The 27,976-nt window shown below is 53.4% G+C and overlaps 3 protein-coding genes across 9 annotated transcripts; 1 reads left to right on the top strand and 2 right to left on the bottom strand.

Moving 5' to 3' along the window:
- Positions 1 to 26: 26 nt before the first annotated feature.
- Positions 27 to 13,112, bottom strand: Afmid (arylformamidase). 6 transcript variants are annotated; one of them, XM_055592122.1, is made up of 13 exons: positions 13,008 to 13,080; positions 11,710 to 11,823; positions 11,407 to 11,502; positions 10,815 to 10,905; positions 6,337 to 6,441; positions 6,215 to 6,263; positions 3,763 to 3,848; positions 3,600 to 3,672; positions 3,367 to 3,467; positions 3,031 to 3,109; positions 2,809 to 2,950; positions 2,296 to 2,400; positions 27 to 524 (listed from the first exon to the last, which is right to left on the bottom strand). In XM_055592122.1, the coding sequence occupies exons 4-13, from the start codon at positions 10,861 to 10,863 to the stop codon at positions 492 to 494; spliced, it is 822 nt and encodes a 273-aa protein (XP_055448097.1). In that variant the 5' UTR covers positions 10,864 to 10,905; positions 11,407 to 11,502; positions 11,710 to 11,823; positions 13,008 to 13,080; the 3' UTR covers positions 27 to 491. The 6 variants fall into 6 exon arrangements, with proteins under 6 accessions (XP_055448097.1, XP_055448092.1, XP_055448091.1 ...); XM_055592117.1 differs by lacking the exon at positions 11,710 to 11,823 and having other exon boundaries at positions 3,399 to 3,496; positions 13,008 to 13,112; XM_055592116.1 differs by lacking the exon at positions 11,710 to 11,823 and having other exon boundaries at positions 13,008 to 13,112.
- Positions 11,430 to 21,857, top strand: Tk1 (thymidine kinase 1). Its single transcript, XM_055592123.1, has 8 exons — positions 11,430 to 11,504; positions 13,214 to 13,307; positions 13,390 to 13,421; positions 14,224 to 14,334; positions 17,457 to 17,550; positions 20,419 to 20,508; positions 21,078 to 21,197; positions 21,277 to 21,857. The coding sequence occupies exons 2-8, from the start codon at positions 13,242 to 13,244 to the stop codon at positions 21,463 to 21,465; spliced, it is 702 nt and encodes a 233-aa protein (XP_055448098.1). The 5' UTR covers positions 11,430 to 11,504; positions 13,214 to 13,241; the 3' UTR covers positions 21,466 to 21,857.
- A 1,132-nt stretch (positions 21,858 to 22,989) lies between these two features.
- On the bottom strand, positions 22,990 to 27,763 carry Syngr2 (synaptogyrin 2). Of its 2 annotated transcripts, XM_055592567.1 has the most exons (4): positions 27,602 to 27,759; positions 24,775 to 25,012; positions 24,305 to 24,444; positions 22,990 to 24,216 (listed from the first exon to the last, which is right to left on the bottom strand). In XM_055592567.1, exons 1-4 carry the CDS (start codon positions 27,698 to 27,700, stop codon positions 24,019 to 24,021), a joined length of 675 nt encoding a protein of 224 aa, XP_055448542.1. In that variant the 5' UTR covers positions 27,701 to 27,759; the 3' UTR covers positions 22,990 to 24,018. The 2 variants fall into 2 exon arrangements, with proteins under 2 accessions (XP_055448542.1, XP_055448543.1); XM_055592568.1 differs by lacking the exon at positions 24,305 to 24,444 and having other exon boundaries at positions 27,602 to 27,763.
- Positions 27,764 to 27,976: the final 213 nt, after the last annotated feature.

Here is a 27,976-nt window from a genome sequence, read left to right as displayed (position 1 = left end):
AAAGGCGTGGGCCACCACTGCCTGGCTCCTTTTCTCTTTCTTTTATTTTTTTTTCCTTGTTAATAGTGGGGATTGAACCCAGGATCCTATGCATGTTGGCAAGCATTCCACCATTGTGCTACATCTCCTCTCCCTGCCTCGTGCTTGGTTGGTCTGTTTGTCTTTCTTCATTTCTTCTGCCAACCCCACCCTCTTTTGTAGGGGGAGCTGCAGCCCCAGCCCCAGCCAGTCCACCCTGATGCTGCTAACTGGCTCAGAAAGCAAGCCAGCTGATTGTCATGCCCAGGCAGTGGGGCCGACGTGGCCGGGTGGTGGCTCTGTGCATCTCCCAGTCCCAATCTGTGGGCTTTCCCTGGAGCTCCATCCGGTGGGGATGAGGATGACATGGAGGTTGTCACAGCAAGGAGAAGGTACCAGGTGGACAGACAAGCCAGTGTCGGGTAGAAGATCACCTCTTCCCTGGAGGCTCCCTGAGGTGCACACAGGTGTGCTCACAGAGCCTGGAAGATTGTTTTCAAAATGATCTGCAGAAGAGAAGACAGGAACGCCCAGGAATGGATGGCTACCCAAATAAGAAACAACTGTGGGTGCCAGGCGTGGTGGCGCACACCTCTGATCCCAGCACTTGGGAAGAAGAGGCGGGTGGATCTCTGAGTTCCAGGCCAGCCTGGTCTATGGAGTAAAACCCTGTTTCAAAATAAATAGGCAAATAAATAAATAGACAAAGAGGTGAAAGCTAGTCCAGTAATCCCAGCTACTCAGGATCTGAGGCAGAAGGATTACAAGTTCAAAACCTAAACGGAACAACTCAGAGGGCAAAGGCACTTGCCACCGAGCCTGACTGCCTAAGTCAGAGCCCACAGGAAAGGTGGGTGCACGGTACACTTCTCAGTCCAGTGCTGGGGTGAGAGGCAAGACAGAGGGTCCCTGGAGCTCACTGGCCAGCCAGCCGGGCAAGACCAATGACTCCAGGTGCAGGGAGATGCCCTGTGTCCAAAGAAGGGTAGCTGGGCGGTGGTGGTGTGTGCCTTTCATCCCAGCACTGGGGAGGCAGAGGCAGGCAGATCTCTTTGAGTTCAAGGCCAGCCTGGTCTACGTAGTTCCAGGACAGCCAGGGCTACACAGAGAAACCCTGTCTTGAAAAAAAGAAAAAAAGTTAAGTGACTGCTGAGGAAGACACCTCATGTCACTTCTGGACCCTACATATGAGCGCACTCGAGCACGCACGCACACATGTGCACACACACACACATATACGGCACACACACACACACACACACACACACACACACACACATGTACATGTTTACATACTCCCAGGTCCAATTTGTTCAATTCCTGGCACCCCAAAATAAAACCAAAATAGTCAGGTGCCCCTTTCCTACTAACAAGGAAAAAAAAGAAAAAGATTTTTTTTTTTTGAGTTTCTCTGTGTAGCCCTGATTGTCCTGGACTTGCTAGTCACAGACCTCTGCCTGCCTCTGCCTCTCACGTGCTGGGATTAAAGGCGTGTGTTACCACACCCAGCTTTATCCTTTGAATTTTAAAGAGAACTATTTAGCATATGTCCACACTTGCACCTGTGTGGAGGTCAGAGGACAATTTGGAGGAGCTGGTTCCCTCCTTCTGCCACATGGGGATCAAACTCAGGATCTCAGGCCCTTTTCCCAAAGAGCCATCTTGCCAGCCCTAAAGTTGTAACAAGCCTGATGTGGTTGTGCAAGCCTCTAATCTCAGCACTCAGGAGATTGAGGCAGGAGGATCACCACAAGTTTGAGGTTAGCCTGATCTATATAGTGGTTTCCAGTCCAGCCTCGGCTACACAGTGAGACACTCATCTCAAAAACAGAGGGTTGTAATAAACTCTAGCCACAAGTCCTTTGGTGGTGTACTGGCTCTGGCTTTCACCTGTGCCCCTGGACAGTGTCTCTCCTCTGCTCTTGCCGCCCTGGCCATGGCCATGTGTAGCTCCTCCCAGGCAGACCCCACCCCACCGTGGGGAGAAGTGGGCTACAGGAAGCCTGGGATACATCTGCCTCCAATGTCAGGGGCCAGAGCCCCAACCTACTGGTTGCTAAGGTAAGCCAGCCCCTTCAATGTAGCCTTCCTCCATCTTAGGACTGTTGAGCCAGTCGGCCAGGCATGATGGTGCACACCTCTGATCCCGGCACTTGGGAGGCAGAGGCAGCCTGGTCTACAGAGTGAGTTCCAGGACAGCCAGGGCTGGCGTGGGGCTGCTGGGGTGGGATGGGAGGGAGGAGAATAGACTACGGATGATATGACGATGAACCTCACCTGGGTGAGCACGTCATCCTCCCTTGTCAGATTCTCTATGATGTCAAAGTGATCCACACCAGGCAGCTGCTGGAAGGAGGCCTCGATTCCTACTCGGCGCAGTGTCTGCACAGAAATAAGGGGGACAGGCATGAAAGAGGCTGGGGAGGAGGGTCTCTCAGTGTCTGGCAGGTTCCTTTGAATGCATTTGTCTAGTGAGAGAAAATACGTCTGTTTGTCACAGTCCTGGGGATTGCAGCAGAGCCTCGCTCACACTGAGCAAGAACAGTACCACTGAGTTACTCCCCGACCTTTATTTTTAATTTTGAAACAGGGTCTTACTAGGTTCTTCAGGCTAGCCCTGAGCTCACTTCACAGCATGCCCTCACTTCATGATCCTCCTGACTCAGCCCTGGGAGTAACAGGAATTACTTGTGTGCAACACCAAGCCCAGCTCCTTTGGGCAGAGTGACAAGAAAGATAAGGTCACATGACACTCAACCCCGGAGGCCACAAGCTAGATGTTGGCGGTACCTCATAGAACTCCCTGGACTGTCGGTGGAATTCTGGGGAGTCATGCTGAGCCACAAGCACCAGCACAGGGCAGGCTGGCCCCATAGGCCATGCTGGAGCCACCTCCAAGCGTAGCTGTGGACTGTTCCTCTGAGCATCTTCCCTGGGTGGGACAGTGGAGAGGTCAGGACAGCAGGAGACAGGCCTTGGGTGGGTGATGAAGACGGAGGGCAGACGACTCACGGAGTCATGTGCAGTGGGGCATTCTGGGACGTAGATATGAGCGGCTCCAGGTCGTAGATCCCACTCACCAGGAGAAAGCCTTCAAAGGAGAAGAGCTCAGGCCAGGGACCAGGCCTAGCAAGATGGCAAGATGGGCCCGCCCACCCTCCAGGCCAGAGAGGAAGATCAGGATTTCGGGCAGAGGGCAAAGAAGGGTTTGAGGCCTCCAGGTCAGCACCAGGTTAACAGCCTTTTAACCAGCCGCTCAACCCTCCACCCCTCCAGACAGCAGAAGGGCTGCCTGGCCAGGCCCCGTGCCCACAGAAACGTTACAGGTTAGATGCCAGCCTGGGCTACCTGAGATTCTGTTTTGGCAAACAGTAAGAAACCTTGGAGGTTGGGTGTGACACCATGCTTGGTCCAACTGGCCAGGAGCACCATGGCAGCCAAATGAGCTCCTGCAGAATGTCCGCAGAGGTAGATTCCCCTGGGGCAGACACAGAGCCCCATCACTCCACCTCCCTAAGGCGGCAGAAGTCTATGTGCGCACCAGTCTGGCGCCCGCCAAGAGTGCCCGCAGAGATACCTACTGATTGCTTGGATACCGCCTCTGCAGAAACACCACGCTGCGAGCCACCTGCTCTACCATCTGGTCCAGCGTGCCTGAGCAGAGCAGACAGCCGGGTTGGGACCCATCAGGGACTCTAGCCACACAGGGCTTTGGCCCCCAAATCTCCGGGACCACCCTGTTACCTTTGGGTGCAATGTCGTAGGCCACTAGCACCACAACCACCCCCTGTGCGGTCAGCGGGTTCACCATGAAGGCTGAGTCATCTTTGCTGTGGAGAGGCAAAAGCGAGGGGTGGGGGGATGGCAGTGGCCAGAGAGCTGGCTCACGGGTGAAGAGTGCCGCTACTCTTCCAGAGAACAGAGGTTCAATCCTCAGTTCCCTCCCAAACAGCTGTCACTCTAGCTGCTCTCCTAGCTCTGTGTGTACCAGGCACGTATATGGTGTACATACATACATGCGGGCAAAGCGTCCATACACACAAAATAATAATAAGAATAAAGAGTAAAAAAAATACAGGAAGCTTGAAACACATACTTGGGAAAGAGAGGCTGGAGAATCAGGAGTCCAAGGTCATCCTCAGCTACTTAGTGAGCTTGAGGCTAGCCTCAGCTACATGAGACCCAGTCTCAAAAACCACAAACAACATAAAATGAAAGATACAGAAGTGGCAACTGGAGGTAACTGGAGCGACGCTGGCTCACTGACGTCCTGGACACACACACCCCCGGGCAGCTATCCTATGCACACAGAACACTGTGTACTGAGGGATAAGAACAGGCTGTCCTCAGAACGGACTTTAATCTCTGGGCTGGCTCCCTCCCTTGGAAAACAGAGACACTCATGTTCCTCAGCAAGCTGTGAGGCTTGGAGACTGAAAGCAAAGAGTCTTAAATGGAATAAATGCAGCAGCTGGAGAAGCTGGAAAAAATGAAAAGACGAGCATGCGGGGGTGGGATGGGTCCCTGATAGCACCTCTGAAGGACGGCCCGGGGAGCAGCGGCACCGTCCCGGACCCGAACACCCTTCTCAGCTCAGGGACACCAACTGCATGCTGCAGTATGTGTGTGTAAACACACACGCTCCGTTTCAGTATCCCAGCCTGACCTCCCTGCTTCCGAGTGCTGGGATCACAGGTGGGCGCCAGCACACTTGGTTTTATTCAGTGCCAGCAATGGAACACAGGGTCAGTGCAGAGCACAGGCACTCCAATGACCGAGCCACGTCCCAAGCTCTTGCTTTGTGTCTCCTCAGACAAGGCTGGCCTCAAACGTACAGTAATCCTCCTGCCTCAGCTTCTCTATTCTTACTTTCCAAAGCACAGAACCCTCTGTTTGGTCCCAGCAAACCTGTGTAGTCAGTCACTCTGAGGTTGCTTTGAGAAGCAAATTGGTCAAACACATTTCTCAGTGGAGGGAGGGAACTGAACTGTTTCCTGAAAACGTATTTCCAAATCCTGTGCCCAAGAGCTCAGGATGCGATCTTACCTGGAAACAGTCTCTGTTCACTTGTAGATAATCCTGATCTACTTAGAAGCTGTTTTGGGGTGGTGGGCAGGAGAGCTGGCTCAGTGGTGAAGAGCAATGGCTCTTGCAGAGGACCTGAGTTCAGTTCCCTGCACCACACAGCAGCTCACAATCTGTGACTCCAGTTCCAGGAGATCTGATGCCCTCTTCTGGCCTCCTTGGGCACTGCATGCATGCAGTACACACACACACACACACGCACACAGACTCGCACACAAATAAATTTAAGTATTTTAGCACTGTATGTGTGCGCGATTGACATGTACATTGGGTGGTGCACAGCACACGTGGAGGTCAGAGGATGATGACGGGGAGTTGGTTCTCTCCTTCCACCTTTACGTGAGTTCCAGGGATTGAACTCATGTCACCAGGCTGGCATGGTGAGCACCTTTACCCACTGAGCCAATTTACCAACTTGAAGCTGACAATCTTGAGCTCATTTAACAAGGCATAGGGACATGTAAATGTAAGACAGTGCCTTTTTAAAAAGGGTTACTGCCAGGTGGGGGTGCACACCTTTAATCCCAGCACTAGGGAGGCAGAGTCAGGTGGATCTCTGAGTTCAAGGCCAGCCCGGTCTGCAGAGCAAATTCCAGGGCAGCCAGGGCTACACAGAGAAACCCTGTCTCAGAAACCCAAAGAGAAAGGAAGAATAGGATTTATTACTTATTTGTTTATGTCTGTGTGCATGTATCTGTGCACATGAGTGCAGTTCCTGTGGTGGCCAACAGAGGGCGCCATATCCCTCGACCGCAGGGTGCTGGGAACCAAACTCAAGTCCTCTGGGAGAACAGCAAGTGCTCTAAAACCCTGAGTCACATGTCCAACCTTAAACTGGTGTCTTTATGAGGAGGAAGAGCTCTGGGACCCAGACATCAGTGGCCATGTGAAGATGAAAGCAGAAGCTGGAGACAGGCGACCTAAGGAGCACCCAGCAGAAGCAGAGTGCCCCGTCACCACCCAGCCTAGCCCTGGAGTACCTCCATTCTGACTTCCTGCCCCACAGTCTCGAGATGTCACGCCTCTCCTCTTGCAGGCTGGACCACGAGGTAGCATGTCACAGCAGCTCCAGAACACCCATGTGGGGAGAGAGTCAGTTACCCCCACTCACCTTCCACTCTGCCAGTATCCTCCATGAATGAACAGGAAGAGCGGGAAAGCTGTAACGAAGGTAGGGGGTGTTGGTGAGCTGGACTCCTGGAGGCCTCACAGGGGACCCCCTGCTCATCTCACCCTCAGAATCCTCATCAGGAAAGTAGATATCCATCCTCTCCCCTTCGCCATCTCCATAGGGGACATCCAGCTGGTTCCTCCTGGTAGTCCGGGCCTTCTGGGTGGCTGCAGAGGCAGACAAGCCGTTATCAGTTAAGCCCAGGTACAGTGAGTTCTAGCAGCTTGAAGCACCCCCTTAGTGATAAGCGGTCAGCTGAGGCAGCTCCCAGCAGGAGGCTTCCCCAGCCCTGTCCTCTACAGACCAGAACAGACCTGTGGTCCCAGCAGGCACTGTGGACGCTGCTCCTTCGCTGCATTCTTACTGTGGACACCGCCAGATGGTGCACACCTCTCTAAGCATTAGAAAAAGCCTTTCTTTTCTTTTTCTTTTCGAAACAGGGTTTCTCTGTATAACCTTGGTTGTCCTGGACTCACCTTGTAGGCCAGACTGGCCTTGAACTCACAGAGATCCGAATGCCTCTGCCTCCCAAGTGCTGGGATTAAAGGTGTGCACTACCACACCAGCTAATTTGTGTGTGTGTGTGTGTGTTTATATTTCAAAACAGTCTGTGTAACAGTCCTGGCTATCCTGCAACTTGCTGTGTAGACCAGGCTAGTCTGGAACTCATGGAGATCCACACTGCTGACAACAGCCTTGTCCACCCTGTGCTGACCCTGGGAGCAAGCGTCCACTGGAAGAGTAACTTGGGGGTCAGAGGGGAGGCATGCTTGCCACAAGGAAGGTACTGCTAGTGCCCTCCACAGGAGCTCCCAGCAAGGGAGAAGTGTGTGCCTCGGGGTCAGTCAAAAGCCGGGGGCTTCATTAAGAGTCCTGACAGCTTGGCTGGTTGGATTGGATTTACTTGGTGCCAAAGCCACACTTTTGCTCTCCTTTGAGAAGCAACAGCAACAAAGCCGCCATGTGGTGGCTGCAAGCCCTTGTAAATCTCAGTCACAACACCACTGACCCGACTACTCTTCCTGCTTCTCCCTGGACGCCTGTGGCCACCATCGTGGCCAGCGGGGACAGCAGTGGACACAAAGATGAGGGATAAGGTGATGTAGACCCTCCCCCCCCCGCCCCGAAGTGTGAATACCACCCAGCCTCTGGACTCTGAACCCCTGGGTAGGAACACAGGAGGGCTTTAGCAAAACACCCCAGAATAAACCTGGCAACAGAGCAAGAATTGGACTTTAATTATTCATAACTCAAAGTGTCAAAACTCTTGCAGACAAAGCCCCACGTTCTAGAGGTCACAGCATGGAGCTAACCTGAGGGCTGTGCTAGCAGCCTAATAGTGGAAGTGGAGGCCGGAAGCCATTCAGGACAGGGAGCTGGTTGGCAGGAGGCTGAAACCAGAGCTCAGAACAGGCTCTAGACATGGGAGCAAGCATGCCTGTGTCCTTCTGTAACCTCCAGGTGCCAATATTATTATAATATTAACAACAATTAATGATGTTGATTATTAATATTAATATACCATTATATAATATGTACGAAAATATTGGTTTATTATCATCATCATTATTATTGAGGCCTTTGTTATCTTCACCCTAATTACAAAGCGTACTAATCAGCCAAGGGGGAGCACTTGTCAATCATCAAGCCCCATCAAGCACACACACATACCACACACACACACACACACACACAGATGATTGGTCCTTGGAGAGTGAAGGCATGTCTGAGCCACAGGGAGCAGGAACTGCCCCAAGCCCCAAGTGAGGGCACCTCCCAGGTAAGCCCAGGCTGCTGATATATCTCCTAGCCCAGCCAGAAGACAAGTGGCTTTTGGGTGTGGCTCAGCTGAGCCCTAACACAGCCTCTCAGCTTTGCACACCAGAGATCCCAGGAGAAATTCAGACAAACCCCTGCATAGAGGGCCCCACACATAAGGAAAATAAAAGAAATCTTTAAAGAACATAGTTGTAAAGCTGGGCATGGCGGCTCATGCCTTTAATCCCAACAGAGGCAGGTGGATCTTTGAGGCCAGTCTGGTCTACAGAGTGAGTTCCAGGATAGCCAGGGCTACAGAGAAACCCTGTCTCAACAAGGCAACCAGCAGCGCAGCTGTTTCCTTCTCCTCTATCCTTTCAGGGAGGTTTTCTGAGTTATCAGGAGAATGGTTTTCGTTTTCCTCCAGCACCATCTGTTTACATTCCTCTTCCATCTCCTTTCGTCACGATGAGGTAGCCTGAGGCTGATGAGCAGCTCCAAGGAAGCCTTGAGATAGCCTAGAGACTCAGCTGAGAGTTTCTGGTTAGTAGTTGATCTCATCTGTGGGCAAATGGGACTCGCCTGTCATACACAAGGCAGAGAGAGATATCTAACAACTCAATAATTAAGGGTAATATTTTAATGCAATAGCATGTTTGAGATTTTTTTGAGACAGGGTTTCTCTGTGTAGCCCTGGCTGTCCTGGAACTCACTCTGTAGACCTGACTGGCCTCAAACTCAGAGATCCTCCTGCCTCTGCCTCCTAAGTGCTGTGATTATAGGGGTACACCAGCACCACCCAGCAGCCGTTTGTTTGATCTGGTTTGCTTGTTTGTTTCTGAGACTGGGTGTCATGTAGCCATTACCACTGAGGGAGGATGGGTTATGGGTGCATGCCACCATGCCCTGCCAGCTCAATACATCTCGAAATGACAATGTGGGGCCAGTGAGATGGCCACCTGCTGCCAGCAATGCCCAACAACCTGAATTTTATCCCACACGGAGAGAGGACAGACTCCGGCGTGTGTCCCTCTGGCCTCCGTATGCACCTGTGGCACATATGCCCCCCCCAACAAAATAATCTCACACTGTAAAAAAGTAATATAATTTTTTTAAAAAAAGTCATTTAAAAAAATGCTGGGGGCTTAGGGTTTGGCTCAGTTGGTGAATGAGCTCGCCTCTCGAGCACAAAAGAAAGCTGAGGTCCAGTCTTCCTAGGACGCAGTCTCACTACGTATCCCTGGCCGGCCTTGAACTTCCACCTAGGCCACACTGGCCGTGCGCTCACACAGGTCTGCCTGAGGGGGTGCACCACCGGAGACAGCCCAGCCAGCATTTCCTGAGAGCTGACCACTGATCGCGCAGTGGCCTACTCTGAGCTCTGGCCTTCGGCTGGTGACTTCCGTCCTCCCTAGACTGTTTTTTTTTTTTCTCCCTCCAGACAAGACAGGAAGATGGGCTTGCCCACACATCTCCACAGATTTACTGGGATGGCTGCTCCGAGGACCCTTCAGAGCCCAGGAAACAGCTCCCACCCACACTAAGGGGCCAAGGAGCAGGATAGAACACAGTGTGTGCTAACACTCCCAAGCCTGATCCTCCCCCTGGCTATCTGTGCTGAGGAAACTACCCGGGGCAAGGTTTCCGTCAGTCTGCTGAGACCAGGCAGATGGCCAGAGTTCAGCTTCTTGCTCTGAGCAGACAGCTAGCCGCCTCCACAGCCCATTCCTCTTTAAGGCAGCTTCCCACACCACGTGGACGCCTCACCAAGGACTGTAGTCTCGGCACAGCAACTTAACACTCTGGGGCAGAGGGAGGCCTCACAGGCACACAGACCCAAGCTCTGACTGCTTTAAAGGAAACAGGGCTTAAAGTCCCTTCTCTCTCCATCTCCCCTCCCTCTCCCTCTGTCCTTTTAGTCACGGTCTCCTGTATCCCAGTCTGGTGTGAATCCATGACATAATGGAGGATGACCTTGAACTTGTGTTCTGCCTCACTGGTGCTAGACTCACAGGCATGTACTACCACGACAGGTTTACTCCACAGGGAGAACTGACCCAGGGCCCTGTGCATGCTGGGAGAGGCCCACCTGGCACATCCTTCTCCAGCACCTTAGTTGCTTTCCGTACATAGCAATGATCTGGGCATAGTGAGTGGCACCTGTAATCTCAGCACTTGGGAGGCAGAGGCAGGCGGATCTCTGAGTTCGAGGCCAGCCTGGTCTACAGAATGAGTTCCAGGTCAGCCAGGGGTACACAGAGAAATCTTGTCTTGAAGAACAAAAACAAACAAAAAACTTAAAAAATAATAGCAACAATATTCTGCTTTCTTTCCTTTTCTTTTCTGTCCCCCTAGAGCAGTGGTTTACAACCTTCCTAATGCTTGACCCTTTAATACAGTTCAAGTTGCAGTGACCCCAACCATAAAATTATTTTTGTTGCTACTTCATAACTGTAATTTTGCTAATTATGAATCTAGTTATGAATCGCAACATAAATATCTGACATTTCCCATGGTCTTAGGCCACCTATGAAGGGGTCATTCAACCCCAAAGGGGTCGTGACCCACACGTTGAGAACAGTGGCTTTAGAGCTTGCATCCCTTGGCCAACAAGGAGGGGAGCCTGGGTGAGGGCCAAGCTCTTCTGCTCCAGCTACATTCCCACCTCCCTCCAGCAGAGCCTTCCCCAAGTGCCTGGTATAAGAGAGGTGGCTCTCCACTTAGGGGTGCAGCCCCTCCCCCACCCTGATAAGTGGCGGTGTCCAGGGAGGTCCCACAGTACCCTGGCTTCCTATCTGCACGAAAGTCCCGACGACTTTGTCTGCTTCCATGCGGACGACCCATCTGCTGGGCGAGTACTGCTTCTCCAGCTCCTGCGGGCAAGTCAGGGCTCTGTGAGACCCCCTCTCAGCGGGGTGTGTCCACCCCGCCCCAACACACAGTTTCCTTCAAGCCTTTTCAGCTTCCACTCTCCACCCCCTCTACTAGCTGTCCCCAATTAAATATTTCAGCAGAACACCTAAGGTGCCCTCAGATTTGTGGCAAATGGGTGCCCCAGCGGCAGCCACGCCTTGAACCCGCCAACAGCCTTAATGAAGGATGAGGTTTGTAAAGGTGTCCAGTGAATGGCAATGGCACTGCGGTGGGGGCATGTTCCTACAGAGACGCAGACCACGGGGAGGCGTCAGCTCTGTGGCCATGAGCCCTCAAGTGGCACAGTCTGCTTTCCTGGGAGGGCAGTATTCCGATCACAGGCAGAAACTGGGTCCAGGGGACAGAGGTGAGGAAGAAGTCCAAGGTCAGTTTCCAAACGCAGCCAGAAGGCTAGAGCATGGGGATGGGGAAGGCTGAGCAGCTGAGGTGCAGTGACGCACCGCTGTAATCCCAGCACTCTGGAGCAAGACAACTTTGAGAATGGTGTAGAACACAGCAAGTTCCCGGGGAGCCAGGGCTACAGAGTGAGGCTCTGCCTGTAAGTAAATAAAGTTAACAGTGAGGATACAGCTCAACGGCAGGGCGCTTGGCCAGCAAGTGTGAGGTGCTGGGAAATGGTAAGATGCCACATTTAACACAAAGGAGACAGATAAATTACAGCCAAGGGGCCTAAGCCAACATCATAGGACTCTTGAAGACTGTCTCACACAAAGGCCTGAAGGCCACCAGCCTTCATCACTTACTGGCTGCCTGTAACCTCCGTCTCCTCACTGGTATAACGTGGGTGCAGCCGCCTTCCAGGGTTCAAAGGGAGAAACAACACAATGTATGCCATTGAACAGTTGCACAGCTGCCTCCTGTTGAATGTATTCCTGCTCAGTCTTTGGAGCTACAGAGCCCTCTTGTTCAGGTCAGCACCTGCTGGATGCTAGGGCTCCATTTGGCATGGGAGTGCTGTTGTCATCTTTTTGTTGTTGTAGTTTTGAGGCAGTGTCTCTTGTAACTGTGTAGCTGCCTCAACAGTGCAGAGATTATAGATGTGTGCCGAAGTCTTTTTATTTATTTATCTATTTCTTTATTTCCTTATTTTAGTGTGCTTGTGACCCCTCAGACTGTCCTGGATCTGGGAGTAGCTCGCTGTCTGACGTGGGTGCTGGGAATCCCACTCAGGTTCTCTGGAGGCGCCGTGTGGGCTCAACAGCTGAGCCATCCCTCTAGCCCCTTGCTGCCGGTTTTACTACTAGGATTTATGACTGATAGTTTTTTTTGTTTGGTTGGTTTTTCCGGACAGGGTTTCTCTGTGTAGCCCTGGCTGTGCTGGAAATCTATCTCTCTGTAGACCAGGCTGGCCAAACTCAAGAGCCTGCCTCTGCCTTCTGTGTGCTGGGGTTAAAGGCATGCAACACCACCAGGCTGAGAGCTGTGAGAAGAGGAACAGCCACACGGTATCCCTAATTTTCAACAGATTCTCAGTGATGCCTGTGACCAAAACAAAGAAGCTTGTTTAACTAGTGTGAGCTAACCAGCCAAGAAATTATAACGGAATAGTAGTGATAGCAAGTGCCATAATGTATGCAGCCGGTAACCTTTGCTACAGCCCACGGCAGAGTAATCAAACACAAAATCCTGAATGCAGGGAAAGTTTCTGGGCATGCTTGGTGTGGGCCATAAGCATTTTTAGCTGGAATTAAATGAAAATTCTGAAGACATACAATACTGTTTGTCCCTGAAGGTGCCTGCCTTGCTTGGCGACACACAGCAGGGATCCCCAGCCTTGGCATCTTTCCAACTTTACATAAATACAGACCCACATTGCAAGACCTCAGAATAAGGTCCAAACCCTCAGCCCCTTATTTCTGCCTGACTTTAAGTTTTCGCTGTCTTTAAAACTAGGCTAACAGGCTAAACCTGCTCTACAAAGTGAAAGTGAAGAAATCTGGCGCTCAGGGCTTGGAAATCTGGCACGTGGGCACCCGAAGGGGTGGTCTGAGCGCCTTGCTAAACTTCCATTCGGGGTTCTGGGCGGCTGCCCCACACCTACCTCCGCAGACAGGGCCTTCCAGGGTGCCTCGCCAGCGCCAGCGGAATGCGCCGAAAGGAGCGCCATGTCGATCGGTCTAGGAAACAGGGCAGTGAGGCTGGATTTCCCTAGGGACTGGGGCGGAGTCTGGGGCGAGGCTTGTCGGCTGCGAGCGATTGGTCGAAGACAGAAAAACGCGCAAAGTACGAAACGCTTTCTATCTACAGACCCGCAGCTAAGGTTTGCTCAGCCGCCATGAGTTACATCAATCTGCCCACCGTGCTGCCCAGCTCCCCCAGCAAGACCCGGGGGCAGATTCAGGTGCGGGGTCCGGCCTGCGGAGGCGGGGGCTGGGTGCTCCGGGGTGCACGAGGGGGGACCCCTAAGGTGCCTTCTCTCCTAGGTGATCCTCGGGCCCATGTTCTCAGGAAAAAGGTAATGAATGGGGTGTTCGGGCGGGTGGGCCTCCTCTTCTCTGTAGACTGTGGTTCTTCTCTCCCGCCTTCCCCTTCTCTCAGAAGTCTAAGTGCAAGCCCCGCCTGACCTCTGCGAGCCTTCCCGCCCAAATTCTTGTTTCCTGGACTGCTGCCCGCCTCCCGCCCTAGCTCCTTCTCCCAGAGAACTATCTTTGCTTAGGAGGATCACATCCCCAGGAGCCCACAGGGCTCCCACATGTGCCCCCTGGGGTTTGGGCGATGGGTGGGCACCTTTTCCGAGACAGTGTCCTCACCCATCCCACTGCGAGCTTTCCCGAAGCCACGGAGCCACATTTCCTCCGAGGTGAGGGTCTGACCTCTGCGAGTCCTTCCGGGAGTAAGTTCCCCACAGCTTGGAGTTTCTTTGTTTTATTTTGGGGGAGTATTTTCGTTTTGTTTTGTTTTTGGACTCAGCGTCTTTCTATGTGGCCAGGCTGGTCTCAAACCCAATAGATCCTCTTGCCTCTGCCTCCTGAGTGCTGGGATGAGGGGGTGCACTGTTAAGCCGGGCACCCCTACTATTCTTGAGTGGCCTGGTGTCACCCGAGTTTTGACCCTTGCTCCGAGGCCCAAGCTCGAGATCTGGGGCCCAGAGGCAAGCTCTTTGGCGCTTTTCTAAAAGGCTTTGTGAAGTTCATTCATAAAACTGACAGCCTGGGGAGCAAACCTTGGTTAAGGGGTGCGGTTCGGATACCCGCCGTTAGGTGGTAGCAGCTACCCGCCTTTGGCTCGGGCCTCAGCTGCCCTGGTCACTCTTGCAGCACGGAACTGATGAGAAGAGTCCGACGCTTCCAGATAGCCCAGAACAAGTGCCTGGTCATCAAGTATGCCAAAGACACACGCTACAGCAGCAGCTTCTCCACGCACGATCGGTCAGTCCTGCCCCCTCGATCCTGTCCTGGGGAAACCCCGTCAGGCCCGGGCCATACTGTCACTTCTACCAGGGGCTGGGTCTCTGCAAGAGCTGGAGAAGGCTGCTACTGGCCTCTAACGGATGGGAACAAGTGCTCAAAACTTAAAATGACCTGTCCCCAGTGTCCACTGTGCTCCCTGCGGCTGGGAGGACCTGGCTTCTACCTGGGCAGAGTCTGCAGCCACCTTCATTGATCACATAGATTTTTTCCTCCTGTTAAGTTGGCTCCTTGCTGACAGGTGGCTGTCACCGTTCTGAACTGTATATTTATCGGCCCCAGCAATGGCCAAAGGTTGAGAGTTCAGTAAAGTGATTTGGTGGCAAGTTTGGGGATTCGAAGCCTGAGGCACTCTCTCCTGGGTGTCCTGGACTTAACCCCAGAGGCAAAGCCCAGCCAGGAGGCTGGAGCTGCACCCCAGGATTGCTGTGGGCTGGTGGCCCAGAACAGCCTGGTGACACAGAACAGGAAGTGGAGTCAAGTGTGCTTGCCGCCAGCACACTTTACTTCTTTGTAACCGCGGTGTCCCCCAGAGAGTGGCAGGGTCTGGGCCACAGCTAGCCTCTGGCCTGTCCTCCCTCTGGTCTGCTCTGCTTGGGCACGGAGGAAGGGATTTAAAATGCATGAGCAGTGTGTTACAATCTTTGGTTGGATTTGGGGTTTTTTTTGGGGGGGGGGAGTTGCACAACACAGGTGCCTGAGCACATGTGCTCAGAGGACGGCCTCGGGTTCTAAACTCATTGGTCAGGCTCTTTTGAGACAGGATCTCTCTACAGAGCTCTGGCTGTCCTGGAACTCACTCTGTAGACCAGACTGACCTTGAATTCAGAGCTCCACCTGCCTCTGCCTCCCAAATGCTGGGGTTAAAGGTGTGTGACCACATCCCTGGCCTTCATTGTGCCTTCACAGGAAGCTCTTCACCCATTAAGACAACTCAGCCTTGTTTTTGATTTGGTTGTTTTAGAATGTTTTCATCTGTTTGTATGGGTGTTTTGCCTGCTTGTAGGTCTGCATAGCATTTGTTCACCTGGTGCCCTGGGAGGCCAGAAAGGGCACCAGGTTCCCCAGATCAGGCTTATAGATGATTGTAAGCTGGGCATTGAACCAAGGTCCTTTGCAAGAATAACAAATAACCTCATGTCTTCAGCCTGTTTGTTGAGACATGGTCTCTTAATGTAGCCTGGGTGGGCCCTGTGACTCCCTCTTCCTCTGGGATTACAGGCGAGCAGCACCATATCCTGCTCCCCACTTCAGCCAGATAAGGGCTAGGATTACAGATCCGCTGTGCCATGCACAACCTCCCACATCTCAAGAGTGTGAGGTAGAGATCCAGGCGGTGCTTAGATTTGTGTGAATGCCACTGTGTTTTGCAAAAGTGCTTTTTCTGAGTTTGTTTCTGAAAGTGAGGTAGAAGGGAACAAAAGGAAACAGCACAGGGAAGACACTGTCCAGCCCAGCATTCCGCTCCTTAGAAAGCAGAGAGGGTGGTTCCCGATCCTTTAATGGTGTTCTGGAGTGCATGCAAACTGGCTCTCAGGGTCCTGGCTGGGCTTTTCCTTGCTGGGAAGCTGTCTGTGTGGCTGGGAAGTGGGGGCTTCACGTCCTGGCTGGGCCAGCAGATAGGCGAGTGATGTGGAGAGTCTTTAATACGGAGGGGCGTTCCAGAGGGTCTGGCTTCCGGACACTGAGAACAGGACACACTTCATTCCAGTGTGTTCGTTCTTAGGCTATCGCAAGCATGCCACAGCTCTCCTGGCGCTGGACTCTTGTTGTGTTTGTGGGCTGGAGCGATGGCTCCGTGACTAAGAGCGCTTGCTCTTGCCAAGCACCAAGATTCAGTTCCCAGTACCCACGTGGTAGCTCACAACCATCAGTGACTCCAGTTCCAGAGGACCTAACACCCTCTCTGACCTCTGGGGGCACTGGCACACACGACACACACACATTCATGCAGGAAAACTGCTAAACACACAACTAAAAATAGTTTTGTTTTTTTGAGACAGGGTTTTTCTGTGTGGCCTGGACCTGCTTTGTAGACCAGGCTGGCCTCGAATTCACAGATAGACTCCTGCTTCTACTCCCCCCCCCCCCCCCAGCCCTGGGATTAAAGGTGGGTGCCACTATACCCAGATACAACTATTAAAAAAAATTTTTTTTTTTTAAACTTGCCAGGTGTAGTGGCATATACCTTCAATTCTAGCACTTGGTAGGCAGAGGCAGACAGATCTCTGTGATCTGGGGCCAGCCTGGTCTACAGAGATCCTGTCTCAAATGGATTATTTTGCTCTGTCTTTGGGCACTGGGAGTAGAACCCTCTGGCATGAGCCACCAGGTACCCTGGCACTGGGCTGCAAATGATATTTTCTGCTGGCAGTGACATAGGTCAGTATTATCCTGTTTATTTATTTATTTTGAATTTTAAAAGAAATAAAAATATGGGGTTTGTTGCTCAGAGTATTGTGGGCCAAGGGGACTGTCCCTGGCATGGAGGCTCAGCAGTTGAGGGCATATGTGCCTGATTCCTTTTTTTTCGGGGTGTTTTTGTTTTGTTTCTTGGAGGGGTGTTGTTCTTTTTGTTTTTATTGGTGTGTGTTTGCTTTAGAAGCATTTCCTAGCCCAGGCTGACTTGGAACTCCCTTTCCCTGAGCTGGGTGCTTGGGTGTGTGTGCATTCCCATGCTCACTTTAGGCAATCAGTTTGAACCTTGTGTCCTTGGCCTGCTGAAGTAGTCCTCCCCTCCTGTTCTCAGAGGCCCGGCCAGACTCCTTGGCCTGGTGACCCCTTCGTTGCTCCCTGTTCCCTGTTCTAACCATAGAGCTTTCTTTCTTTTAAAATAAGGTAAGCATTGAAGAAGCTTTGGAGTCTTTGTTGAGCTTTCTAGCAGACACTGCTAATTCTCAGTTGAGGGAGGTAACCTGTATTAACTGGTTTTCTGAACAAGGCCCTTTATTCCCCGTCCCTCCTACATGGATGAAAACACCAGAGGCTGCCCCGGCCGACCACAGTGGCACCTTACCCCTGCATCTGGGGCCTAGGGATGCTCTAGCCCTGGCCTTGCTCATCTTCTGGCCTTCTATTCCCAGGAACACCATGGACGCCCTGCCGGCCTGTCTGCTCCGAGACGTAACCCAGGAGGCACTGAGTGTGGCTGTCATTGGCATCGATGAAGGGCAGTTTGTAAGTTAGCTTGAAGCATAACCCTCTACCCCTCTGGTCCTTCCTTCATCTTTTGGGGAAGTCAGGAAGTTAACTTGTCTTCAGTCGCTGGGATTTGCTTTGGCTCTCTGGTTGTCCACTACTCTCACACTCTAAGCCAGGCTGGTCAGGTTTGGAGGGAAGGGGTCCTGATCTGCAACATGGGCATGCCTGTCTCCCCTCAGCCCCACCCCATCCCCTGAGAGAATGAGGCAGCTGCAGCTGTGATGCCCTTTGGGTATAAGTCCTACCCCCGTGTGCCAGCCCTCCCTCCCTGTGCTCTGTGACAGCTCTGGATTTCATTCCCAGAGGTGGAATGAGGCTGACGGGGTGTCTCCCTGTGAGGTGTACATCCTCACTCATGGCCTCTGTCTATCCACCTAGACATGCCAGGTCTGTTTTGTCCTCAGAGGCAGGCCTGGAGCATCACGGCTGGGCAGACATTGTCCAGATGGAGTGCAGCGTCTCTCCCCAGGCCCGCAGCTGTGCCTGCTTATTAGCTTTGCTCTCCTGGCATTCAGAGGCCCAGGCAGCTTCCCTAGACGCCATGTTCCTTTCTTAGCCCTTTTTGCTTAAGAGTCTGGTACCCAGGTCTGACACCAGCCTCCCAGTGGCCCCAGCCCTGCCCCCATCCTAACCTATAGGAAAGATTTATTTCTATTCCTCTCACCTTATGGCTAAGAAAAACTAATTCATTTAGTGGATTTTTTGATTTCTGGGTCGGGGTCTTGCTCTATGGTCGGGCTGGATTAGAACTCAGCCTCCTGAGTTCTGAGACTGGTCATGCCCCCAGCTTCAGTGAGTTCACAGTACATAATATACAAACTCCATAGTTCTTCCATTCTGCCCAGCCTCGACCCTGCTCCTTACAAAACTCAAGAGCTCCCATTGCAAAAGAAAGGGACCTCCCTTCCTGCCTGTGTCCTTTCTGGACAGTGGGTAGAGGGTCGTTCACGGGCCCTGGGGCCACAGCTGAGGATCTGGGGCCTCCCCTATGTTCACTCACCAGCACCAGGGCCCAGAGGCCTCTTGGCAAGAGTAGAAGCTATGCATCAAGAAGTTTGTTTCATTTCTGTTTGACACAAGTAGAGACAGGCACAGTCTACAACACAATAGGAACACACTAGAAAAAGGAAGCTTGCTACATCAGCATCTGTGACGCAGCGAACACTGGGAATGCCCTGCAGATTCTGTATCATGGGTTCCTAAAACCTGCTTCAGGGCAAACACCAATCATGGACTGGTTGGACTCTCAGAGAGGGAGAGGGCCCCCCTTGGGTCCTTTGGCAGAAGGGCTGGAGCCTGGTTTTGTGGGAGGGGCCTGGAAAGAGGGCGGTGCCTGTCTGCTTCCTTCTGGCGGAGACTGTACCTATGTTTTGTCCATGTTCAGACAAGACTGGGGAAGAGGGTCTTTATTCATGGGGGTCAGGGTGCCTTGCCTGATGTTAGCCAAAGAGACTGTTCAGCCAGTGCCAGGACTCTGGTGAGTGCCAGCCCAGCCTGAACGCTTCTAATTATACACGTGTGTTTTTATAGAGCAGGCCATGTCACATGCTGTGACTATTGTGGGAATGGCTAAGTCCAGGGACCAATCACATCCATTCCAAGTCTCTGCCCTTTGACTGGGGCCTTCTAGGTCTGGGGACAAAACTGGAACTTCTAGCTCACTATGTTGGTAGACTATAACTAGGAGGGAGAGGGGAAAGGGGAAGATAGAGCGTTGGTTGTGTGTGGGCTATTTGTTAAAAAAAAAAAAAAAAAAAAAAAGGTCTGAAGAACCAGGCAGTGGCAGGGCTGTAAACTCAGCCCTCTGAAGGCTGAGGCAGAAGATTACTTCAAGTCCCAGGACAGCCTGGGCTCCACAGTAACAACCAATCAAAGATAAAAAACAAAAGGATGGAGAGGCAATCCTGACAATGAGGCCCTAGCTCAGCAAGCAGTTTGTGTCCCTACCTAGGACCACTGTAAAATGTTGGGTATGGCCACCTGTCCAGCACCCTAGTGCTCTGGAGGCAGAGGCAGGGAGGGCCCTGGAGCTCCCTGTCCTCAGTGAGAGACCAGTCTCAAAATCAAGGTGGAAAAACCAGGCTCTGGAGCACGTGCCTTTTTTAATCTTAGAACCTGAGAGGCAGAGGAAGGAGATCTCTGAGTTCAAGGCTAACCTGGTCTACCTAGCAAATTCCAGGCCAGCCAGGACTCCACAAAGCAAGGCAAGACCTTGTCTCCAAAACAAAAAAGAAACAACCAAGGTGAAGAACTAAGGAGAATGCCTCGTGCTCTACCCTGTTGACCATTCCAGCCTGCTCTGAAATCTGCTTTAAAACTGAGCTGTGTTTACCTTCTAAGGCCGCCCTAACAGCACTCAACAGAACTTTAATAAAGCACAACTTTGTTCAGTGACAGCTCTAGAAGGAATAAACCATGATTGATTAGAAGCGTTGGCAGAGCCAGTTCCTTCAAAGGACTGTGAGGGAAAGTTCTAGCCTGGTGGTTCTCAACCTTCCTAGTGCTACCACCATAAAATTCTTTTCATTGCTACTTCATAACTAATTTTGCTACTGTTATAATCGTAAGATAAATATCTGATATCAAGGATCTGATAATGCAACCCCTGTGAAAGGGCTATTCAACCCTAGGGGGTCATGAACTAAAGGGTGAGAACTGCTGGTCTAGTCTCTCCTGTCAGGTGCTGGTAAGCCTGGGTTCCAGAGGGCAGGCCGGTGGGATGTTTCACAGGAATGGCGGCATCCTAGTCTCCGGCTCTGGGCTGATCTCCATGCTCAGATCCATCAGGATCTTCATGAGGCCCTTGTTCCGGTAGCTCATTTCTTCCTCTGCCAACTTTCCCAGTTCCCAGACATTGTGGAGTTCTGTGAGCTGATGGCCAATTCGGGCAAGACAGTGATTGTGGCAGCATTGGATGGAACCTTCCAGAGGAAAGTAAGTTTCCCAACTCGGGTCTGAGAGGAGGTGGGGCTCCCGAGGAGCATGAGACATTCATTACCCAAGGTCCCCCCAGAAGTAGGTGTGTTCAGAACAGAAGGTATTGGCTGTTGGTGCTCTGAGCTGGCCAAGAGGTAGAGAGCAGGAGGGTGTGGCTCTCTGAGAAGGCAGGGTCAGGATGATGCAGCCTGAATCCCAGGGTTTAAGAGAGAAGTGTTGGGGCAGGGGAGCTCGGGCTGTGACATGCTTGCCTTGCAAGGCACTCAGGCCTGCCTTCCATCCTCAAAGCCCTCTTAAATGCCAGTCATAGTGGTGTACATTTATTACCCACCGCTGGAAGGCAGAGACAGGTAGATCCTAGCTCACCAGCAAGCCAGCCTAGCCTAGCGGCAAGCTCCAAGCCAGTGAGAGACCCTGTCACCAAAAACACCAAGATGGCAGTGCTGGAGGAACAGCGCCTCAGGGTGCTGTGCACTCTGGCCTCCACACATGTGCACATGTGAACACAGGCAGAAAAGGGACCTGCCTGGCCAAGTGACCAAACACACCTGCCGTCCTGTGTGTAGGCTTTTGGTAGCATCTTGAACCTGGTGCCGCTGGCTGAGAGCGTGGTGAAGCTGACAGCCGTGTGTATGGAGTGCTTCCGAGAAGCCGCCTACACCAAGAGGCTGGGCCTGGAGAAGGAGGTACGTCCCTCAGCTTCCATCCACAGAGTGGGGTGGGCTTGGGCTTCCCAGGCCGGCCCTCAGACGCCCCTCCCACCAGGTGGAGGTGATTGGCGGAGCAGACAAGTACCACTCCGTGTGCCGCCTGTGCTACTTCAAGAAGTCCCCGCAGCGGGCTGGACCAGACAACAAAGAGAACTGCCCAGTGCTGGGACAGCCCGGAGAGGCCTCCGCGGTCAGGAAGCTCTTTGCCCCTCAGCAAGTCCTACAGCACAACTCTGTCAACTGAGGGCACCTGGGGCCTGCCAGCTCCTGCCCCAGGTAGGACTCTCAGAGCACGGGGAGAGGAGCAGGGCCTGCCATTCCTGACAGTGGGCCCTGGACAGATCTTACGAGGTGGCTAGGGTCTGACATTCAGCCAGGGGTGGAGACTGAGTGACATGACCTTGTGACATTGGTGGTGCTAGCTTCTTCTGCTTGGTGGCTTTTCAGGGCTGGGTTTCATTTTCAGCCCGACCTCGGCTACCATAAAGGCACCCAAAGCCAGTCTCATGAGGGTAGCTATGGTCTTGTTCTGCTCAGAGTCCCAACCCCATGACTCAGCTCTTAGTAAGCCAAGAGAATATGTTTCTTGGCTACATTGAATAGAATGAACAATTAATATTAAAGTTTATTGCTTGATGCGAATGTGTTTCTTTTAAATCTGGGTTTCCCCCAAATCTTGCAGCCGGCATCCACATGACTTGAGGGCAGAGATTTTTTTCCCACATCTTTTTGTCATACTCATGGTTTTTCTACCCCACCGCCCAAGAGGAACAGTCATCCACCTTTCTTTCTGGTTGGTTTCAGAACAAAAACGGAAAAGGAACCAGCTGGAACCAGTGTTTCTAGCCAACACTGGGAGATCAAGTTTGTGAAACAGGCATTTGATAGCTTGAGTTGAGAAAACAGTTCAAATACACTTTGCAAAGTGAGGTGGAGCAACTCCCTTGGGTCTAAGACATGCCGGTTTGTCCCTGGCTGTGCCCAGCTTGCCAGCCATCTAACTCATGAACTGCTTCAAGGCATGCTCTCCAGGGGAGGCCTACAGCTCAGAGCCTAGGGAGAGGCCCTGTTAGTTTATGCTTCAGATTTTGAAAGACCCTGTCAGGGCCTGCGATCGACAGTGTCATCATTGCACAAAAGCCAGTGACTGCCTCAGGCGCTGCTCCCGATGGAGATGGGCCCCTCCCTGCCATGTCCCCAGAAGGCGTCAAGGGGCCAGAGTCAGCCTCTCCTGCCGTGCCCTTCAGTCTGGAAAGGTCTGTCCTAGAGGAGCCATTCAGAGGAGCAGCATCCAGGGGCCCCAGGCAGGCAGCTGACCCCTGGCAAGCTGCCCAGAACAATCCATCTTATTTACTAGCTGACACAGTGGCTATTTTAGGATATAGTAGAGGGCAGTGTGAAGAATGAGACCCCAAGGGGAAGCTGCCACCCCAAGTTCAAAGTACATTTCCATCTGGGCGTGATGGTTTCACTGCTAGCACTCCAGGGCAGCCTGAGCTACACAGTGAGAACCTGCTCTAGTCAAGCATGTTCCATAGGCCTGTGCTTCAGAGGCTAGCCTGGGCTATGGAGACACTCTTTGAAAGTCTGGGAGCTAGCTCAGTTGCCTAGCCTGAGGGCCAAGGTTTAAGACCAAACACTGAGTAGAAGTGGGGGTTGGGGGCCAGAGGGCCATCCTTAGCTATATATGTTTGAGGCCTTGTCTTAAAACAATTCCAATCAAAGTGTATTTCTACCCCGAACCTGAGGCGCCACCAAAGACAACACACTGAGAAAACCATTTATTCCATCTCCAAATTAGTCTACAGAACCTGAGGGAGGGGTGTCCCCACCAAGTCTCTAATACATTCAGTGCTGGGGTTCCTGCCCTCCCCACTAGAGGCTAACAACCACTGGGGAAATAGTTACATAAAGCTGGGTATTAGCTCCAGGCAAAGCCCCTCCCTCCTGCCAGGGGTGGGAGCAAGAAGGAGTGATATGTAGCCCCCTGCCTGCTCCACAGCTGTTGTCAGGCAGCCTCGAGACAGTTGGCACAGTGGTGACCCCAGAAGACACAGCAGTGAGCATAGAGCCCAGCCGAGGCTGGGCAGTGAACCTGAGTGTGGAGGTGGGGAGCCTGAGCACTCCAAGGAGGCAGGTGCGAGGATCCCCAGCCTTGTCTTTGAATTAAAAAAAAAAAAGGGGAGGGGGGTTGGGGCTCCCATGGCCTCCAGCCAAGGGGAAACTGGCATGTGTTGAAAACAGTGTCTAGCAGGCACTTGCTTCTGGCTCTGAGATGGGTTTGGGGTTATTAAAAGCAACAAGGAACTGAGCACATAGCTGGATGGTAGCAGTGGTTAAGCAAATTCAAGACCCTGGGTACCATCCCCAGTACTGGGGTGGGGGAGTAAAAAGATCTAGTAAAGACCCTCTCCTAAAAATAAATGCCCCTGAACGGCGGGGCAGTGGCAGCGCACACCTTTGAACCCAGCACTTGGGAGGCAGAGGCAGGTGGGTCTCTGTTGAATTGGAGACCAGCCTGGTCTACAGTGCGAGTTCCAGGACAGCCAGGACTACACAGAGAAACCCTGTCTAAGGGTGAAAAGATGCCCTTGAGGATTGGGTAGGTGGCGGTGAAGCCCCTCTGGGCACAGGCACTTCAGGTTTGCTGTCTGGCTGCACCTGGGAAACAGAAAGGCATGGACTCTGGCTGTCAACGGTAATAGGCAAGGAACTGAAGTTCCAAGCAGCAAGCCTTGAGAGAAGTCCAGGGTAGGGGGTGGCCCCGAGCACCCTTCCTGCCTCTGCCCCTGGCAGCTCAGTACACAGGGGGAGGCTGGTAGCCCTCAGTGGTCTCCGCACTCTGGGTGAAGGGCGGCTGCTGGTAGTTTTCCACAGAGGCACTGGGGTAGGAGGCATAGGCTGTGTTGGGGTCTGGAGTGGGGTCCACGTAGTTCTGAATGAAGGCATCCACTCCAGCCTTGTAGCGCTGGTAGGCCAGGGAAGCCAGAACACCCTGTGGGGGAAGACCCAAGGTGTGGGCGGGGAAGGGGGGCCTTAGCCTTCACCCAAGCCTCCAGAGCCACCGTTGGCAGTCCACCTACCCAGGAAAAGATGGAGAAGAAGCTGAAGGTGATGGCTGCCCTTGCTGAGTCTGCTCCCACCCGCACATCTTCAAGGCTGGTGGCTGCCCACTGGTTGGTCAGAAAGCAGAAGCCAACAAACCACAGGAAAGTCCAGAGAGCTAAGGAGACAAGGAAGGAAGAATTGGCCCCCGCGCAGATGGGATTCCAGGGACCAGGAGGGACTCAGAAGGACTCTCCCAAGGCCTTGGGCTGTGCAACCTACAGAAGCAGAGGAAGTGAGGGGTAAGGGGTCAGCTAGGTGGGATGGATGAGTCCAGAAACCTGAAGCCATGCTCACCGTTAAGTTTCTGAAGTCAAATGCCTATGTGCCAACCCAGGGTAGAGGGGGCCTAGGGCAAGGCCCAGGTGAGGTTCATAACCCTGTGCTGCCATCAGCAACCCTCCCAACAGTACCAAGGTCTCCCAGGGTACCGGTGCTACAGGCGTACCTGAGAAGAGCAGGTCACCCACGACCAGATACTTGCGGTCAGTGGCATTGCTTATCTGGGAGAAAAAGGCATCCACCACGAGGAAGAAGGCCGAGGCCAGAAAGGCCAGCACCCCGATGGCGCTGCCGTAGCGGCAGGCATCCTCATTCTTGTTGAACACACAGTATAACTGATCAGATTTGTGTGTGTTGATGTAGCCCTCGCCGAAGATGCAGGAGAACACGATCAAGGCCAAGACCTGAGGGGAGAGAAGCCACGGGCAAATGCAGGCGCCTGTGGGCCAGACCCTGTACAAACTCCTCTGGGGGCCCAGAAATGAGGGTCCTAGCAGGGTATCAGGATGTCACTTGTCTGCTGCTGTCTCCTGAGATGCTGTTTCAACCCTTTCTGGACTCCTGGGACTAAGGTGACAGGCAGATGTGCCCAGGGCTTGATTAGAGCAGGTCCTTACCACCAGGGGCTGGGGACAGGATGGGCTATTGTGGGAAGGGACTATCCCCAAGTGCCTGACTACAGTGTATTCTCATTCAGGCTGTGACTAAGCACAAACAACAATCCACCATTTTGAATGAGATTTGGGGTTTGTTTGTTTAGAGACAGGGTTTCTCTGTGTAGCCTTGGCTGTCCTGCATTCATTCACTTTGTAGACCAGGCTGGCCTTGAATTCACAGATATCCACCTGCCTCTGCCTCCCAGAATGCTGGGATTACAGACATACATCACCATGCCCAGTGAGATTTGGTTTTTTTAAAAAGAGGGGATGGGGTTGTTTGTTTATTTGTTTGTTTTGGGTGGAGGGGGTCGCCTTTAGCTTAGGCTGGACTTGAACTCTGTGTAACACAGAGTTACTCCTGCCTCCATCTCCCAGATGCGAGAATTATAACCATGTGCTGCCATGCCCACACCCTATCCCATCCTCATTCCTGGCTATTTAAACCTAGAGCCTCACATATGCTACACAAGGACAACAACAACAGCCTACCGTTCTCAGCCTTAGGGTCTGTGTGTGTGTGTGTGTGCGCGCGCGTGTACCTGTGTGTGACAGAGAGACAGACAGACACAGAGTGTTCTGTTTTTGTTGTTGGAGGGAGAGTCTCACTAGACCAGTGCTGGTTGTCCTGGAGTTCGGTGGACCCTCTGCCTCTTCCTCCGGAGGAGGAGGCTGGCGTTAAAGGCCTACGCCAGCACACCTGCTCCTTCTTGTAGTGTTAAGATGGAGTCTCACACTGGAGAGCCGCTCCACAGTTAAGAGCACTGGCTGCTCTTGCAGAGGACCTGAATTTGGTTCCCAGCACCAAATTCCCACAGGGTAGCTCAGAGCCACCTATAACTCCAGTTCTGGGGGACAGGACTACCGCCTTCTGACCTCTGTGGATACCAGGCACACGGTGCACCTTCTCACACACAAGCGAACACACACATAAGATAAAAACGAGTAAATACAAATAGGAAGCCAGGATCGCACTTCTGGTTCCAGCTGGCCTGAAATCCTCCTGCCTCAACCTCCTCAGTGATGGAGATTACACATCCCATTTGAATGACTCTTACACAAAATGGGCCCTAAAACTCAAGAGCGAAAACTCAGGAGCTTCATCCAACCCTGTCCCCAACACTCTGCCCCAAGTCAACTCTACAGCCTCCAACAGCATCTTCTAGAAGGCCTGCAACAGCAGCCCTAGCCCCTCCAAGACTACCGTAGTGCAGGCGACTCTCCAGCGGGCCAGCCTTCTCTCTACAAGGACTTGCTTCTTGGGCACGCTGGCCCCTCCCCTCCAGGGAGGGGAGGTTCCCCATAGAACAAGGTTCAGAACCGCAGGCCTGTGAGCCAGGGCGGAGGTGGGAAGCTAACCAGCTTGAGGAACTGTCCAGAGTTTGGGAAACAGCCCCTTCGGAATCGTGCTCGTCATCTCGCCTCCTCCGAACACCTGAAGGCCACTGCCAGGTTCACATCAACGCGGCAGACGCAGTCTGTGGGCACCCGGCCGCCTCCGGACTCGCCCGGCCAGAGCTATCGGCCCAGGACGCTCTCAGCAGGGCTGCGGAACTGGCCGTCGCAAGCCCCGCCCCCACACGGAGATGAAGCCGGAACTCCAGCACCCGGCCAGAGGCTGGGTCAGGACTCCTGGCACTGCCACCCTGACTGACAGGGTACAACCCCAGACGGAGTCTAACCACACTCCACTGCTAGGCTGGGAGGCCCCGGGAAGCCATGGTACCTCCAAGGCTCCAAGCCCAGGTACCAGGGGCAGGAGGCCCACCCTCCATCTGACAGCTAACGTCTCAGCTCTTAGTGTTTTCGTCCCAAGAGACGGACGCCTGGTACTAGAGGCTTGCCCCGCTTCTAGGGAGGGAGTACATTCTGGGTGGGTTGGCAGACCTGCTGCTAGCCTCTGAGGGGGAAGGAAACCCTGCTTCAGGGAGCCAGGCCAACCCCCCTACCTTGCACCCCACGTGGCTTCAGAAAGTCCCTTCCCGGTGAATTCCGGGTTGCAGGCCACCTGCTGTGGCGTCCCCCGGTCCCTCCCACTGCCAGCAGGGCGACAGGCCTGCCTCCCCGGGATACCTCAGGGACATCCCGGACAGAGCGGCCCGGAGGAGTGCGACGGGGCCCGGACCCGAGTGGGGGAGACAAGGCCCGGAGCCGCAGTGGGACAGGCGACAGGACGCACGGCCTGGAGGACACAGGGACGCGGAGAGGCGCGGGACCCCGTGCTCTCCGCCAGGCCCGGGACGCCCGGCAGCCGCCACCTGTCGCGCTCCGAGGCCGGCGGCCCACGCGGCCCGGTAGCTGGGACTCGCGGCCCCGGGTCCTCCCTGGCCGACTCACCATGCTCACGACGCGCGTCACCACCTGCGGCTGCGACAAGAAGCGCCGCAGGTCGAAGGAGCCGCCCGCGTTGGCCGCGCCGTAGGCCCCGCTCTCCATGTTGCCGTCGCCGCCGAGCCGCGGATGGCCGAGAACTAGCCGGATCGCCCCGCCCCGCCCCGCCCACGTGGGCGTGACCAGCCGCTGGCAGGGGCGTGGCCAGTCGTTGACAGGGGCGTGGCCAGCCGCCGCGGAGTTGCTGCAGAGTTCCCCTCAGTACCTGCAATGGTGGCAGGTGGCAGGAACTTGGAGCTGCGCCTGCGGCGCCAGGGTGGGGCAGGGGATGTCTGTCCTGCTTAAGCTCAACCAGAAAGGATCAGAGAGTCCCCAGGAAGA

This window comes from Psammomys obesus, unplaced genomic scaffold, assembly GCF_907164565.1.
Source record: "Psammomys obesus unplaced genomic scaffold, mPsaObe1.curated_primary_1811, whole genome shotgun sequence".
In the NCBI taxonomy this organism is placed as follows: domain Eukaryota; kingdom Metazoa; phylum Chordata; class Mammalia; order Rodentia; family Muridae; genus Psammomys; species Psammomys obesus.
This window is presented reverse-complemented; position numbering and strand designations above follow the sequence as displayed.

Excerpts from the sequence above, each read along its gene's own strand:
- Syngr2 (XM_055592567.1), bottom strand. The coding sequence starts at position 27,700 with ATGGAGAGCGGGGCCTACGGCGCGGCCAACGCGGGCGGCTCCTTCGAC. Across the intron at positions 24,445-24,774 it reads GGGTGACCTGCTCTTCTCAG|CTCTCTGGACTTTCCTGTGG; the intron begins GTACGCCTGTAG and ends TTGTCTCCTTAG. Across the intron at positions 24,217-24,304 it reads TCTTCTCCATCTTTTCCTGG|GGTGTTCTGGCTTCCCTGGC; the intron begins GTAGGTGGACTG and ends CTTCCCCCACAG.
- Afmid (XM_055592116.1), bottom strand. The coding sequence starts at position 13,073 with ATGGCGCTCCTTTCGGCGCATTCCGCTGGCGCTGGCGAGGCACCCTGG. Across the intron at positions 3,849-6,214 it reads GGATACTGGCAGAGTGGAAG|CAAAGATGACTCAGCCTTCA; the intron begins GTGAGTGGGGGT and ends GCCTCTCCACAG. Across the intron at positions 2,951-3,030 it reads GCCCCACTGCACATGACTCC|GGAAGATGCTCAGAGGAACA; the intron begins GTGAGTCGTCTG and ends TGTCCCACCCAG.
- Tk1 (XM_055592123.1), top strand. The coding sequence starts at position 13,242 with ATGAGTTACATCAATCTGCCCACCGTGCTGCCCAGCTCCCCCAGCAAG. Across the intron at positions 14,335-17,456 it reads AGCTTCTCCACGCACGATCG|GAACACCATGGACGCCCTGC; the intron begins GTCAGTCCTGCC and ends TTCTATTCCCAG. Across the intron at positions 20,509-21,077 it reads ATGGAACCTTCCAGAGGAAA|GCTTTTGGTAGCATCTTGAA; the intron begins GTAAGTTTCCCA and ends TCCTGTGTGTAG.